Source organism: Cebus imitator, unplaced genomic scaffold, assembly GCF_001604975.1.
Source record: "Cebus imitator isolate Cc_AM_T3 unplaced genomic scaffold, Cebus_imitator-1.0 Scaffold46, whole genome shotgun sequence".
NCBI lineage: Eukaryota > Metazoa > Chordata > Mammalia > Primates > Cebidae > Cebus > Cebus imitator.
In genome coordinates, this window is record NW_016107361.1 from 2,501,652 (window position 1) to 2,518,006 (window position 16,355).

General features: G+C 38.8%; 1 protein-coding gene and 1 long non-coding RNA gene across 3 annotated transcripts in view; one reads left to right on the top strand and one right to left on the bottom strand.

The window, feature by feature from the left end:
- CAMK4 (calcium/calmodulin dependent protein kinase IV) overlaps positions 1-6,667 on the bottom strand; it is a 260,577-nt gene extending 253,910 nt beyond the window's left edge. The window contains exons 1-2 of the mRNA XM_017527211.2: positions 6,373-6,667; positions 5,441-5,671 (exon numbers count right to left, since the gene is read on the bottom strand). Of these exons, the coding sequence (XP_017382700.1) occupies positions 5,441-5,601 (161 nt within the window). The 5' untranslated portion in view covers positions 5,602-5,671; positions 6,373-6,667. The remainder of the gene's footprint in view (positions 1-5,440; positions 5,672-6,372) is intronic.
- LOC119470988 overlaps positions 5,594-16,355 on the top strand; it is a 110,173-nt gene continuing 99,411 nt past the window's right edge. For both annotated transcript variants that reach the window (XR_005199974.1, XR_005199973.1), the window contains exon 1: positions 5,594-5,825. This is a non-coding gene — a long non-coding RNA (uncharacterized LOC119470988). The remainder of the gene's footprint in view (positions 5,826-16,355) is intronic.

Genomic DNA, 16,355 nt, shown 5'->3' on the forward strand with positions numbered 1-16,355 from the left:
GTCGCAGGAGATCAGCAGCCAGCAGTATACCTACCCCATAGGCTGTGGGGTTTTGAGGAGGTAATTATGCTTAGGATGAGATTAGGTAGGTAAAGCCTTTGTCATGGGATCAGTACTCTTATAAAAAGAGGCACCAGAGAACCTGGTTTCTCTCTCTTCCCCTCTCTTTCTCTCTTCCTCTCTGCCTTGTGATGACACAGTGAGAAGGCAGCCATCTGCAAAACACAAAGAGAGCCCTAACTGAGGAAATGCATTGGCTGGGACCTTGATCTTGGAATTCCTAGCCTCCAAAGCTGTGAGAAATGCATGTCTGTTGTTTAAGCCACCCAGTCTGAGACATCGTGTTATATCAACCAAAGTCAAGAGGACTAAGACAAGCCAAGGGCATTGGTTGAAGCCCTTCTCAGAAAATGCACACTTTTGTGTTTCCTTATAGAAAGCGTTTGCTCACCATGACCCGAGGCCAGAGTATGCATTACCATGTAGAATACGCCACTTCTCGGCCTCTGAGTTCCTTCTCAACACAGCCCCTGGAACCCTCAGCCAGTTCAGATTACTGTGTGCCCAGTAGACCTTGGGGAGACACCTGAGTTTTTCCAAAATATTTGGAAGGGGAAATTGAATAATGACCTGGAGGCAAAGATAGGAGAATTTTTCCCTAGAGAGCTGTGCCAAAAAGATACCACCCAATATTGCCAAATGCTCTACAGGGAATTTCTTTAAAGGACTCTGCCTCATAGCTTAATCTGTCACATACAGATTTATAGCCTAAAACAGCACTTTTCAAACTAAGGCACAACCCATTAGTGGGATGTGAAATCACATGGGTTCAGCCAACCTTTTTTAATGAAATAGATAAAATCAAACAGCACAGAATAGAACATATTATAGTGCATTGCTGGTAAGAAGAATAAACATTGTTTTATAACATTGTTTGTTTCACACACACACATACATACACACACACACACACACACACACACACCCCTTACTATTGAAATATATTTGGTTCCTAAGCAATAATACATATAGCAAGAGATCCTGTATAATTAGTTTAATTGAGTTGACACACAAATGTATTTAAAAGTATAAATGTATACACATAATTATGTATACATAAATGTGACATATAAATGCATTATTTAAAATTACATTGTATGGCCGGGCGCGGTGGCTCAAGCCTGTAATCCCAGCACTTTGGGAGGCCGAGGCAGGTGGATCACGAGGTCAAGAGATCGAGACCATCCTGGTCAACATGGTGAAACCCAATCTCTACTAAAACCACAAAAAATTAGCTGGGCATGGTGGCGCGTGCCTGTAATCCCAGCTACTCAGGAGGCTGAGGCAGGAGAATTGCCTAAACCCAGGAGGCGGAGGTTGCGGTGAGCCGAGATGGCGCCATTGCACTCCAGCCTGGGTAACATGAGTGAAACTCCATCTCAAAAAAATAAATAAATAAATAAAATAAAATTACATTGTAGTGGGGAGGAGTATGCAAAGTCCCTAGCCTAAAGAAACTACAGTAAGTAGAATGGGAATTAAAATAAAATAAAATAAAGGCTCCAAAATAGTTTACCACATTCTTCTCTTGTCCTAATTATCTTTCATTTGGTTTGGCTTCCTTCAATTTGTATGCCTGGGAATACATCTGGTTTTGTTATCAACTTTCTTTCAACCTGGAACAACAGGGAGAAACTAAAGGTGGGACAACTGAAACACGACAAGGATTTGCATACACAGACCAAATCTGCAACACCAAGTGGGCCAGGCCACTTTCTGTCATTCCATGTGCCAAACCACAGTGCAAGTCTGGACCAGAGGCAGCTCCCTTCTCCCTCAGAAAAGCCTTTCAAATGCCAGTTTCTCAAATCACTGGGCAAAAGACCAACTGCTCTCGAGGATATGGAGCCCTGAATAGGATTACGGCCAATTCATATTTTTAAATAGAATTGAATGTGTGTATATATCATCATTTTTGTAAACTTTAGGACCAACTCTATAAACAAAACAGTGTTTTCAAATGTGATTTTAGAAAAATTACTTTGCCTGATACTCTTAAATAACCCCTTTACCCTATGTCCTTCCCATCAAAAGAAAGTAATCACATCTTTCTTGGTCTCAGTGGCTGCATGTGGATCACTGCTGCCAGCACCTGCCTTCACAAGTACTATCTAGAGCTTCAGGTGGATATAGCCTTGGGAACTTAGCTCCCCTTGAGTTCCCAGACCCATCCTCAGGGTGTATCGCCCCAAAGGTCACTGTCCAGTCTTCTTGCAATCGGGAGTCATTACTTTACAACAGACAATTGTAATGGAGGAACCTACAAAACACTAATTCTGGTAGAGATCGTCTACTTTCTAGAGCTAACCACAGCAGAAACGTAGAACATCAGAAGCACTGTTCTCTTAGCATATTAATGACAACCGCGTTGCTAATGAATTAGAGTCACAGTGGCAGACAGATTTGGCCCAAGGCTGAGAGTAAGGCTTGAAACTAATGACCTGAGTTAAACTTCATCACTAGTGCTGGAAGAAAGAAGGCTTCAGTTACTCGGCCAATACCTACAATGAGCATTCTGCTGCATTCTCTGGCTCTGTTAATTCTTTTTTTTTTTTTTTTTTTTCACTCTTGTTACCCAGGCTGGAGTGCAATGGCGCCATCTCGGCTCACCGCAACCTCCGCCTCCTGGGTTCAGGCAATTCTCTTGCCTCAGCTTCCTGAGTAGCTGGGATTACAGGCACGCGCCACCATGCCCAGCTAATTTTTTGTAGTTTTAGTAGAGACGGGGTTTCACCATGTTGACCAGGATGGTCTCGATCTCTTGACCTTGTGATCCACCCGCCTCAGCCTCCCAAAGTGCTGGGATTACAGGCTTGAGCCACCGCGCCCAGCCTTCTGTTAATTCTTAATAATTATATCTGGAATAGTAGTTGCTTTTATGTTTTAGGTTTATTTACTTAAAAATTTCTGATAATGAAGTGATACTTCTCAAAGTCTCAACCTAATAGAGTAAGCATGCACCTCACCAATGCTGCCATCTACAGAGAACTTACCTAACAATACACGTTACTGCTGATAGAGCCTAAGTAAGACATTTTAGCTTGTATTGTTCCTCAACATAGTTTAATTCTGTGACCTTTTACAGTAATCAAAAAGCTAAATAATACAGCAAGAATCAGTAATGTATAGACAGAGGGTCCCTCACAGGATGGCTTTGACTTGCAATTTTTCAACTTTTATGATGGTGGGAAAGTGATAGCATTTAGTAGAAACCGTACTTCAAATTCTGATCTTTTCCTGAGCTAGCAATATGTGGTAGAATACTCTCTCCGATGCTGGGCAGCGGCCATTAGCCACAGCTCCCAGTTAACCACAGGAGGGTAAACAACCAGAACTCTAGAGTGTTCTGTGTTGCCAGTGTTTTTTGAATATTGTGTTTTGTGTTTCATATCTCATCATGTCTACAAAATCCCATCTGTACGCAATATTTAGCAAACAAAATAGGCTTTATGCTAGATGATTTTGTCCAAATGTAGGCTAATATTAAGTGTTCTGAGCATGTTTCAGGTAAGCTAGGCTAAACTATGATGTTTGTTAGCTTAGGTGCAGTAAATGCATTTTCAACTTCTGATATTTTCAACTTATGGTGGGCTTATTGGGACATATCACTGTAAGTCAAGAAGCTTCTGTGTAACTGATTAATATTTGTCCTCCAAAATTTACTGCAACACGTAATTCTGAACTGGAAAAGAAAAAATCCAAACTTCAAATTTCTTAGTTTTTTCCTACGAAGGCTACCATCCCATAAGTGTGTACAACTGGCAGTTTTTTTTTCCCATTTCTCAAATTAAAGAGAATTTCTTGAGTTTCATGATGGTGAAGGTTATTCATAAAGACAACATGTGTGGATAGGTCAGCCTATTTGAGGCATCTAGGGTTAATGCAACTCTGAAAGCAGACAAGCTGCTGGGACAGTCCCTGCAGCAGCATCAGGCACTTCCTCTACTACGTGGCAGTTTATAAAACACCAAGTAAACAATTTTAAGTAGATCAACTCTTTACTCACAGGTTTACATGGCTCCACTGTCACACATCATAAAATTAATAACAGGCAGGTTTTGGATCTTACAAAAATCGACATCATTATCCTTTCATTTCAACCTACATACAACAGATCTTCAGACGAATACTGAAAATCTTGATCAGAAATGGATGTTTAAGTATACGTTATTCAGTGCTCAAATACTTTGAAACCTTTTTAACAGTGACAAATCACTGAATTCTCATTCAGAAGTTTGTCTTTTTTACACATCTTCTATATTCAATGAGCCTTCAATAGTAGTAGCAAATCGCGGGGAGAGTGAGCAGTGATAATTACATCTTCCCACTAAGTACCAACATCCAGAATCCTGCTCTGGATCCTCCAAAGGCTTGAAAAAAATAAAAAGGCTGTGAGCAAAACTAGTTCCAGCAAAAAGAGAATGGAAAATGAAATTGCAAAGTAGTAAGTACAGAAACTGTAAGTTGTCAACCGTTGAAATTCCCTATACCAAAGATCCTGGATCTAAAATAAGTATTGAAAGCAAGTCTCCTTACCTATGGATAGCAGAAAGAAAAGACGAATAAAAGGAAGGGAAAGAAAAACATAATTTTCAATGGATAAAAATACGAGAACATATAGAATCATTCAGAAGGCCAAACTGCTACCTGTTTGGCTATTCAGAGGAGGGATAGATAAGGGACATATCTGCAATCCTAAGGAGATGGTCTGTTGCATATATCATTTAAATAAATCACTCCAATCCATGGAAGAACAGAAGCAGCAGCATTCTCACTAATTACCACTGCCTGGATCCCAAATGCTGCTTTCTCTTTAAAGCCACAGTAGTTCATTATTCTGCCTTCAACTATCTTAAATGATTCATTTCTCCCTTCACTCCTGCGAAGACTCTGCAGGGAAGATAGTATTTAAGTTTAATTTCTCGTGTCACTCGCTTTGGAGAGCTTGATGAGGGGAAGAAGGAGGAATCCAATTTAATAATTCTGTCTTGATTTGGAGGGGCACCATCCGGCCCCCACCCCAAAAAATAACTACACAAACAGGACCCTCTGTTAAGCTATAACCGTGAGCAAAGACATCACTTGGGAAAGCAGGGCCGACGTGCGGTGGGAACTGTCACCCAAAGGAAGTGGCATCCTGTGAGGAAGAGGGCGGGTAGGAGGGAGTCGATCCTACAGCTACACGGGCCTAGGCGCTCGAGTGGGGTCGTGGGGAAGGGAGCCGCACCTGAATGAAGGTTAGCTCTCCCCCGGACACTAACTAGGCGGGGAAATATCGAAGGGCGGGCAGGCAGGCTCCCGCACCCTCGGAGCCGACGCCGCGAGAGGGACAACCCCCCATGCACGCCGCGGGCTTCCCCCGCCGGAGCCCGCGCCTTACCGTCCCAGCTCCGACTCCACCTCGAAGAAATCGCTCAGCGCATCCCTGTTGGAGCCGTCGATCCAGTAATCCGGGACGAGGCTCGCGGTCCCCGGGGCCGCGCTGGCGGTGACCGAAGAGCAGGACGCGGAGGAACAGGAGGGCACCGTGACTTTGAGCATCTTCGCAGCGGGACTCCGGAAGCCGCCGCCGCCGCCGCCGCTGCCCGAGCGAGAAGCCGCCCGCCGCCGCCTGCGAACGCAGGAGCGAGAGAGAGGCGGCGTCCTTCACGCGCGCACACGCCCACCGCCGCCGCCCGCGCCCGCAGGGACGGTGGGCGGGGAAGGGGCGAGACGCGGCAAGAGGGCGCGAGGGGGAACCCGGAGTCGCCGCCCGCCGGAGGGAGGTGAGCGGCCCCGCGGAGGAGAGGCTCCCGCCCCCTCACTCCTTGCCCCCTCACTCCTTCCCCCCTCCCACGCCGAGCCTTTCCCGCCGCCCTCCCTCTTTCCTTTCTCTCTCCCAGGCTGTGGCTGCCGCCGTGCCCGCTAGGGCGGCTCCGGATGCTGGAGCTTGGGGAAGGCTCAGGGGCCCGCGCTGCATCCCACGCGCCCTCCCGCGGGGGCCGGAGCTGAAGGGAGACCGAGCGCACCGGGACGCCGGCTCCGGGTTGGCTGGTGCGAGGCGCACCCCGGGAGCACTTGGGTCCAGGCTACCCCGCCGGATAGCCAGAGAGGGACCCAGGTGGTGGTGGCGCAACTCATCCCTCCCTGAGCCCGTCTCCGTGGCAAGTCCTTCCCTTCTAGCACCGGCTAACCAGCCATCTCTCTGTCAGAGCTTATATTGGTAGCCGGGGAGGGTGTCCTGTGGTCGCCAATCCCTGAGGGCTTCTGTGCCTGGACCCAGTGAGAGCCGGAGGAGAAGGAAGCGCCCAGGTCCACACTGACCCGACTCACCTTTGAGTGAAGTCTTCAGTTGGAACAGATGCTGTCTGTTGTCGCTGCTGGTGGCACTGCCTCCTCCGGCACTGCTAGAGCTCCTAAAAGAGCAGATACTAGGCTGTGCCTAGTTCAATCTCAGCATCTGAAGGCCAGCAACAGAAGTGGCTCAGAATTACAGTTCTAGAAAGGCCTTTGGAAGCCAGTTAGTAAACCCTCTGCCTTAAGACAGGTCTTGTCTTCCTTCATGACAGAGAATATTGCTACATTTAAAGCTTTTTCTGTTCCCAAGACATGTCTCCCATCATAAGCATTCTTACGTCCTGTCCATCAACTGTCATGGCTCTTCTTCTCAGTATTAAATATACATCACTTATACTACCCTTGAACTTTTTCTTTTCAGATTTCAGCAAAGACAAACAGTCATATTCTGATACATATACATGACAGTTACTATATCACAATTCATGTCTGACTAAATAGCTCTAGGCCCTTTCATCTTACTTCACAGGTGTTATTTTAGCCTTTTTTTCCCGCTGACTTTCCTCCAGCATGCACTAAACTATTCCTAATAAGTCTCCATTCCTGATAGCACAAACCATTAACATGGTCCAATATTTAATCTAATTTATGGATTTATTATTCTTAAAAGCCTGACTGCTATACTGGTGAACAAACGACCAAAAATATCCAATCAAGTACTTACAGGAACGTGATTCCTAGCTGATTGGAAATGGAAAATAAAATAACAGTCATCCATCTCTTAACCACAGTGAGAATTTGAAGAGATGCATTCTTAGGCAATGCAGATGTGAGAACATGATAGAGTGTACTTGTACATACCCAGATAGTATAGTTTACTATACAGCTATGCTAGATGGAATAGTCAATTTTCCTTGACTGCAACCCTGTACAGCATTTTACTATACTGAATGCTACGGGCCAGCGGTCCCCACTCTTTTTGGCACCAGGGACCAGTTTCTTGGAAGACAATTTTTCCATGGACAGGGGGTGGAGACGATGGCTTTGGAATGATTCAAGTGTATTACATTTATTGTGTGCTTTATCTCTATTATTATTACATTCTAATATATAATAAAATAATTGTACAACTCACCATAATGTAAAATCAGTGGAAGTCCTGAGCTTGTTTTCATGCAACTAAATGGTCCCATCTGGGGGTGATGGGAGACAGTGATAGATCATCAGGCATTAGATTCTCACAAGGAGTGTGCAACCTAGATCCCTCGCATGTGCAATTCCCAATAGAGTTCATTCTCCTATGGGACTCTAATGCCGTCACTAATCTGACAGGAGCCAGAGCTCAGGCAGTAATGTGGGTGATGGAGAGCCCCTGTAAATACAGATGAAGCTTTCCTTGCTTGCAAAGCCCAGTTTCTAACAGGTCACAGGGCAGTCTGTGGCGTAGGGGGTTGGGAATCCCTGCTGTAGGCAATTTTAGCACAACGATAAGTATTTGTGAATTTAAGCATATTTAAATATAGGAAAGGTACAATAAAAATATTGTATAAAAGATTAAAAATGGTACACCTGTATAGGGCACTTATCATGAATGCAGCTTGCGGGACTGAAAGTTGCTCTGTGTGAGTGAGTGAGTGATGAGTGAATATGAAGGCATCAGGCATTACACTACAATAGACTATAAATACTGTATGCTTAGGCTACCCTAAATTTATTTAGAATAGTTTCTTTCTTCAATGATAAATTAACCTCAGTTTGCTGTAATTTTACTTTATAAACTTTTTAATTTTTAAAAACATTTTGATTCTTTTATAGAAATCCTTAGCTGAAACACATGCAAGATATTTTATACAAAATACATTGTAAAGCTGTACAAAAATATTTTCTTTATATCCTTATTCTATAAGCTTTCTTCTTTTTAAGACAACTTTTTTTTTTAACTTTTTGAACTTTGTTAAAGACTAAGACATACATACACACTAGCCTAGGCCTACATAGAAACAGGGTCATCAATATCATGTCTTCCACCTCCATATCTTGTCCCGCTGGAAGGTCTTCAGGGGCAATAACATGCATGGAGCTGTGTTATCTATGATGATAATGCCTTCTTCTGCAATACCTCCTGAAGGAGCTGCCTGAGGCCGTTTTACAGTTAGCTTTTTTTTATAGGTAGAGGAGAAAACTCTAAAATAACAATAAAATGTATAGTATAGTAAATACTATGCTAGTATTTACTAGTTACGTAGTATAAACTAGTAACAGTCATTTATTACCATTACAAAGTATAATGTGCTGTACATAATTGTATGCACTATACTTTCAAATGATTGGCAGCACAGTAGGTTTGTTTACAGTGGCATCACCATAAACACATGAGTAATGTAGTATGCTATAAGATTAGGCTATGATGTCACTTGGTGACAGAAATTTTTCAGCTCTATTGGTCTTACGGGACCACCGTTATATATGCAGCCCATCGCTGACCAAAATGTTGTTGTACAAGATATGACTGTACAAAAACCATTCCTCATGATAATTTTATAATGATGAGCACAAACTCAATGTACAAATACTCTAACAAATAACAAGTATCTGCAAATTCATACAAATTCACTTAAATTTTAGCTTGTTTGGTAAAAGACTGAAAATGTCCAAATGATGTTACTTTTCAGTGGATGGATTCACTATCATGTTGAAAAATCAAGTTCACAAGAAAAGCAAGTTAATAAAGGTCTCTAAAGTAAATTCTGGCTTCACTCAGCAAGTTTCCCTTGTCTTGCACTGACCAGTGGAGAGATGGGCATGACATAGTTGCTAGGCCATTTGTATTCTCACTACTTTGAGGCAAGTCCAGCAGCAACAGCACTGCATGTAACTTGCCTGTTGTTAGCAATGTCTTTACAGCATAAACCCAAAGCAAGCATGTTACATTAAAGGAGACGGTAAGCCTTTTTCTTCTGCTATTTTAGGTGGCAATGGTGCAAGAAAGCCATTTCATGGTACAGAGGTGATTATAGAATTTATATTTATATTCAGCTTAAGTTTAGTCATTTGACATCTATGCTTTCCATAATTGACTTTTGTAAAAATGCTATTAATTGAAGTTTAAAAACAGAATATTTTGTATAATTAATGCAGCCTACTTGTATTTGAGACATAAATAAAAATTAATAAATATTATATTAAAATAAGTGGAACAGGAATTAAATATACAAAATGTACCATTACTTCTTATCAAACCTCAACTGAAATGACCAGAAAAGGAACAGGGTTATTGCCTCACAAAAAGAAAGAGAGAAGTGATGTCAACTGAATCTTGAAAACACAAACAGTAATAGACATAGAGGAGTTAATAAACTTGAAACCTAGATTTGCAATGGGAAAGCCAATAAGAAGAAATTTAATCCCTATTATAAAATCAAGACATATTCAGAAGTTAGAGTGCTACATAGTTCTCAAGGTGAGGCATAAAACAGAGAACAAAACATTGGTTAACAATGTTTACAAAAAGTTATTAGGCCCCTTCATCCAAATTGGAAAGGGAATAGTCAAATTGTTTTTGCTTGCAGATGATGTGATTTAACATTTAGAAAACCCTAAAGACTCAACCAAAAAAAAAAAAAAAAAAACTTAGAATTGACCAATCCTGTAAAGCTGCAGGATACAAAATCAACATATAAAAAGAGTAGCATTTCTGAAATAGAAAATGAAAGAGTGATCCCATTCATAATAGCTACAAATAAAACAAAATATCTAGGTATAAACTTAACCAAAGAAGTGAAAGATGTCTATAATGAAAACTATAAAACATTGATGAAAGAAATTGAAGAGGACACAAACAATGAAAAGATATTTTATATTCATGGATTGGAAGAAACAATATTTTTTAAATGCCCACACTACCCAAAGTAATCTACATATTCAATGCAATGTCTATCAAAATGCCAATAACATTCTTCACAGAGATAGGAAAAATAATGCTAAAATTTAGGTAAAACCACAAAAGAATCCAAATAGATAAAGGCGGGGGTGGTGGGGGAAGCTGGAGGTATCACATTACCTGATTTCAAATTATAATACCTAATATTATAACCTAATGTATATATATATAATCTATATTAGGTTATATATATAATATATATAATACGTAAGTATAGTAACCAAAAGAGCATGATACTGGCATCAAAACAGATATATGGACCAGTGGGACAGAATAAAGCACCCGGAAATAATGTCATGCACTTACAGTCAAATCATTTTTGAGAAAGGCATCAAGAACATACATTGGGGAAAGGACAGTCTCTTCAATAAATGGTACTTGGAAAACTAGATGTCCATTTGTAGAAGAATTAATCTAGACCCCTATCTCTCACCATATACAAAAATCAAGTCGAAGTGGATTAAATACTTTAATACCTGAAACTATGAAACTACTAGAAGAAAACATTGGAGAAACACTTGAGTGTACTGGTCTGGGAAACATTTCTTGAGTAAGGTCTCAAAAGCACAGGCAACCATAGCAAAAATTGATAAATTGAATCACATCAAGCTAAAGTTTCTACACAGCAAAGAAAACAGAAAAAAAAGTGAAGAGACCACCACAGAATGGGAGAAAATATCTGCAAACTATCCGACAAGGGTTTAATAACCGGAATATATGAGAAGCTCAAACAACGTTATAGGAAAAAAAATCTGATTGAAAAATGGGCAAAAGATCTTAATACACATTTCTCAAAAGAAGACATATAAATAGCCAACAACTATATAAAAATTACTATTCATCAGAGAAATGCAAATAAAAACAAGGAAATGTCTCACCCCTGTCTTTCTGATAAATGGCTTTTATCAGAAAGACAGGCAATAATGAATGTTGGTGAGAATGTGGGGAAAAGGGACCCTCTTACACTGTTGGTGGGAAAGTAAATTAGTACAACCACTGTGAAGAACAGAACAGAGGTTCCTCAAAAGTAATAAATAAACTAAAAATAGAACTACCATGTGGTCCCACAATCCCACTGCTAGGTATATATCCAAAAGAAAGGAAATCAGTATATCGAAGAGACATCTACACTCTCATGTTTATCGCAGTACTATTCATGATAGCCACAATATGGACTCAACCTAAGTATCCAACAGTGGATGAATGGATAAACATAGTATGTATACACATGGAAATATCATTCAGCCATAAAAAGAATTCAGTCTTGTCATTTGCAACAACATGGATGAAACTGGAGGATATTATGTTAAGTGAAATAAGCCAGGCAGAGAAAGTCAATATTGTGTGTTCTCCCTCATATGTGGAAGCTAAGAAAAATATCGAACTCTTAAGAGAGTAGAATGATGGCTATCAGAGGATGAGAAGGGTAGGAAGAAGGAGGGGATAAAGAGGGGATAGTTAATGGGTACAAAAATGCAGTTAGAGAGAGGGAATAAGATTTAATGTTCAGTAGCACAATAGGGCAACTATAGTTAACAGTAATTTATTACATATTTCAATATTAACTAAGAGTGGAATTGGAATGTTTCTAACAACAAGGAAGTGATAAATGCTTGAAGGAATGCATATTCCAGTTGCCTTGATTTGATCATTACACATTGTAGGCATGTATAAAGATATCACATGTTTCCCATACATAAGTACAACTATTATGTATTCATAACAAATTTTTTTTAATTAAAGTTTTTAGGCTTCCTAGATAACCTCTTCTAACAATTCACAGCCAAAAAACACTCCTACCAAATCCTAGAAGAAGATAATATATTTAATTTTATAAATGTTGAACAAGGAACAAAATATGTTTTAGGTCAGAAGATACAGCTGAGACCATATTGAAAACAGAGATTAAGTGAAACTCTGTACAATAAGCAGTGAGACCCCTGAGGCCACAGGCTCCCAGAAGGCTGAGAAATTGGTTTATGTCTCTTTTACCCCTAGCCATACAGCAATTGGTGGATTCTTCACTGAAGAAAATAAGTAACCTGAGGGGTAAGCCTATGAGTACTGACACCGAGATACCCCCAACAAAATATCCTCATTTCTGTAAATCATCTTGGAGTGAAACCTAACCCAAAGTTTCTAATGAGTTGCTTAGTGTCTCATTCATATATGAAAGGGCAAGATTCCATTCTGTTAATGTCAGAGAAGCTGGTATTACTAAGCCTCCTGCATATAAAAATTACAATCTCTGGACTAAATATAAACACAGTCACTTAAATGTGCAGAATAACAGCCAAATCAGAAAACTAGAAATGATGTAACCCATGAAAGAAAGAAACTCTTCTGAATGAGATGTACATTTACTTGGCATTTCTCTTGTACAGCTACAACTCAAATAGAAAAATGTTGGTCTTATTAGCTTGAAGTATCAGAAAACAGAATTCAAGGCTGGCGGAGAGGTTGGAATTTGAGAAAGAAATTCCAGAAAGAAGGGACCACAGTGAAAGAATAAAAAAAAAATCTGTATACAAACTGTCATCAAATATTAGGCTAACCACTGAACTACGGAACCCAACAGAAAGCAATAAGCAATAACTGGAATGTAAAAAGAGCTAAGAAGAAATTTTAGCTGTTGCCCCTCATAGAGGGACAAGGTTTAGAATATAAGTCCCATCAAAATAAATGTGTGTTAGGGGAAACACCCAAAAACAGACAAACCAAAAAAACCTCTTAAAGTAAAAGAAAACAAAACTTAGGAATCTCAACAATGAGTCATTGCCAATGACCAGTATGCAATAAAAAAAAATTACTGTACCTGTGAAGTGACAGGAAAATGAGAACAATGGTTTTTAAAAAATTAATCAAAGGAAACCGACCCCATAATGATTGATATGTTGATATTCACATAAAAATGATTTAAAACCACTATTATAAACGTTTAAAGAATTAAAGGAATTATCATAACGAAATGGGGGATAAACAAAAAAAGATGATCGTAAACAAATGGGGGATCTTACCAGAGAAATGAAAACTATTAAACTGTTAAAACTATTAAAAAGAAACAATTGAAAACTTGAGAACTGATAAAACAAATGATTTACATTAAAAAGAAAAAACACTGAATAGGTTTAAAGAAAAGTGCTGTTTGCAGAAGAAAGGTTAAACTCAAGGATACAAATGGTATCCAACCTCCAGGGTAGCCCCCAGTGATCTTCACCTCCTGGTATTCATGTCTTTCTGAATTCCACTTTTACACTGAATTATTGTTGACCCATGTGACAAATAGAATATGGTAGAAGTGAAGGTATGTGACTTCCAAGGTCATAAAACCATAGCAGATTCTGTCTTTATCTCTCAGATTATTCATTGAGGGAAGACAGCTTCCATGACATTAAGGACACTCAGGCAACCCCATGGATGGGCTAATGTGAAGAGGAACCATCTTTCTAGTCATGAGTGAGCCACCATGGAAATAGATTCTCCAGCCTCAATCAAACCTTCCGTGACTGTAGCCCAGTCATCATCTGACTGCAACATCATGAGATATCTAAGCCGAAACTACCCAAGTGAACTATTCAAAATTCCAAATGATTCAGAATTGTGCATTTATAGAAATTATGAGAGATAAATGATTTTTGCTGTCTTAAGTCACTGAGTTTAGCAGTAATTTGTTATGCAGAAGTAAAGAAGTAATAAAATTACAGCTATAGAAGTTATCCAATCTAGAGAACAAAAACAAAAAAAAATTTAAGTCTCAGTGAATTGTAGGATACTATCAAGATATCTGACATGCAACTGGAGTCCTAGGAAGAAAGGAAAAACGGGGCAGAAAATGTGTTTGAAAAAAAAAAGGCTAAAATTTCCTCAAATATAAGTAAACAATTTCAACTTACTGATCCAAGAGTCTCAGCAACCCAGACTAAATAAATGAAAATAAAACTACATGTAAGTCCATCTAAATCAAATGTTTGAAAACAGAAGATATCTTATTTTAAGTTTTGAAAACATCCTATTGCACTGAATGAGAGACAGAGAGGAAGAGATTACACATTTCAGGAAAGTAATGATTCAAACCATAGATGACATATGTTTCAAAAATAATGTAGGCCAAAAAATAACAAAATGGTATCTGTAAAGTTATTTAACTTTGAAGATATTTAACTTCCAAAAGAAAACAAACTATAGATACAGTTATTCTATAACTAACAAAAATATCCTTCATAAATGAAAGTCAAATAGAAACATTTTCAGATAAACTATGAAAGAATTCATAGAAGATCTGCACTGTAAGGCATTCTAAAGGAATTTTTTGGGAGGGAGCTGAAAAGAAAGGGCAAATGGAAACTCAGATATATGGAAAAGGGTGCAGAGCAGCAGAAATGGGAAATATATGTAAATATAAAAGAAATATTTCTTAGTCTTTTAAAAATTTATTTATAAGACAACCTACAATGTAAAGCAAAAATTATACGCGAAATTTTGTAGTTTAAAAATATATGTAGAAGTATAATGTAACACAAGATACTAAAAGTAATTTGCTCTATATGATATTCAAGGAAAGGCAAAACTGAAGTGGCAGAATGCAGATCAAAGGAAACTGACCCCAGGATGATTCATATGTTGATATTCACACAAAAAGGATTTAAAACCGCTATTACAAATGTTTAAATAATTAAAGGAATTATCATAACGAAATGAGGGTTTTGTTCTATGGGGCTAAAGTGGGAGGGAATCAAATGCAAAAGGCTCTAAGGAATTTGGGGAGTGATAGAAAGGTTTTATATCATTATTATGGTGGTGATTACAGGATTTTATTCATTTGCCAAAACTCTTTGCATTATACTTTTTTAATTGATAAATTTTATTGTACATAAGTTATATCTTAATAAAGACAATTAAAATTAAAGGCACAGTCCATGTTCTAACTTAGGTAAAATTAGAAATCTATTAATATTGGAAAGAAAGAAGTTAAACCGTGGCCATGTGCAGATGACTTGGATGTTTTATAGAAAATTCTAAAGGTTGATTTAGACTACTAAAATTGATCAGTGAATTTGTCAAGGTGACAGTATACAAGATCAATATAAAAAAATCAATTGTATTCCCACATACTAATAGGAAATGATAGGAAAATTCAATAAAAACATTTGATTTACAATGAAATAAAAAGCATAAAATACTTAGGAATCAATTCAACAGAAGATGTCCAAATCTTCTCTGGTTAAAATTACCATATATTGCTAAAAGAAATTTTTGCAAATCAAAACTACAGTGAGAAACAATCTTATTATCAGTCAGAATGACAATTATTAAAAAGTCAAAAAAAATAACAGATGCTGTTGAAGCCACAGAGGAAAGGGAATGCTTATACACTATTATTGGAAATGCAAATTAGTTAGCCAATATAGAAAGCAGTTTGGAGATTTTTCAAGGAACTTAGAGCTACCATTTGACCCAGCAATCCCTTTACTGGGTATACATGCAAAGGAAAATAAATTGTTCTGCAAAAAATACACTTGCACTTGTATGTTAATTGCAGCACTATTAATAATAGCAAAGCCAGAATCAACCTAGGTACCCATCAGTGGTAAATTGGATAAAGAAAATATGGTACATATACACAATGGAATACTACAAACCCATAAAAAGTGATAAAATCATGTCCTTTGCAGCAACATGGATGTAGTTGGAGGGCATTATCCTAAGTGAATTAACACAGGAACAGAAAACCAAACATCACATGTTCTCACTTATAAGCGGGACCTAAAGACTGAATAAACATGGACGTAAAGGTGGGAACAACAGACACTGAAAACTACTGGAAGCAGGAGAGAGAAAGAGGTGGATGGGATGAAAAACTACCTATTGGATACAACACTCACTACCTGCATGATGGTATCATCCATGCCTCAAACCTCAGCATCACGCAATATGCCCATAAAACAAACCTGCACGTGTACCTTCGGAGGGCAAAGTAAAAGTTGAAAAAGTCTAAGTGGAAAGATATATCATGCTCATTAACTGGAAGACTCAATATTGTTAACATGTCAATTCTCTCCCTAACTGGTATGCAGAGTAA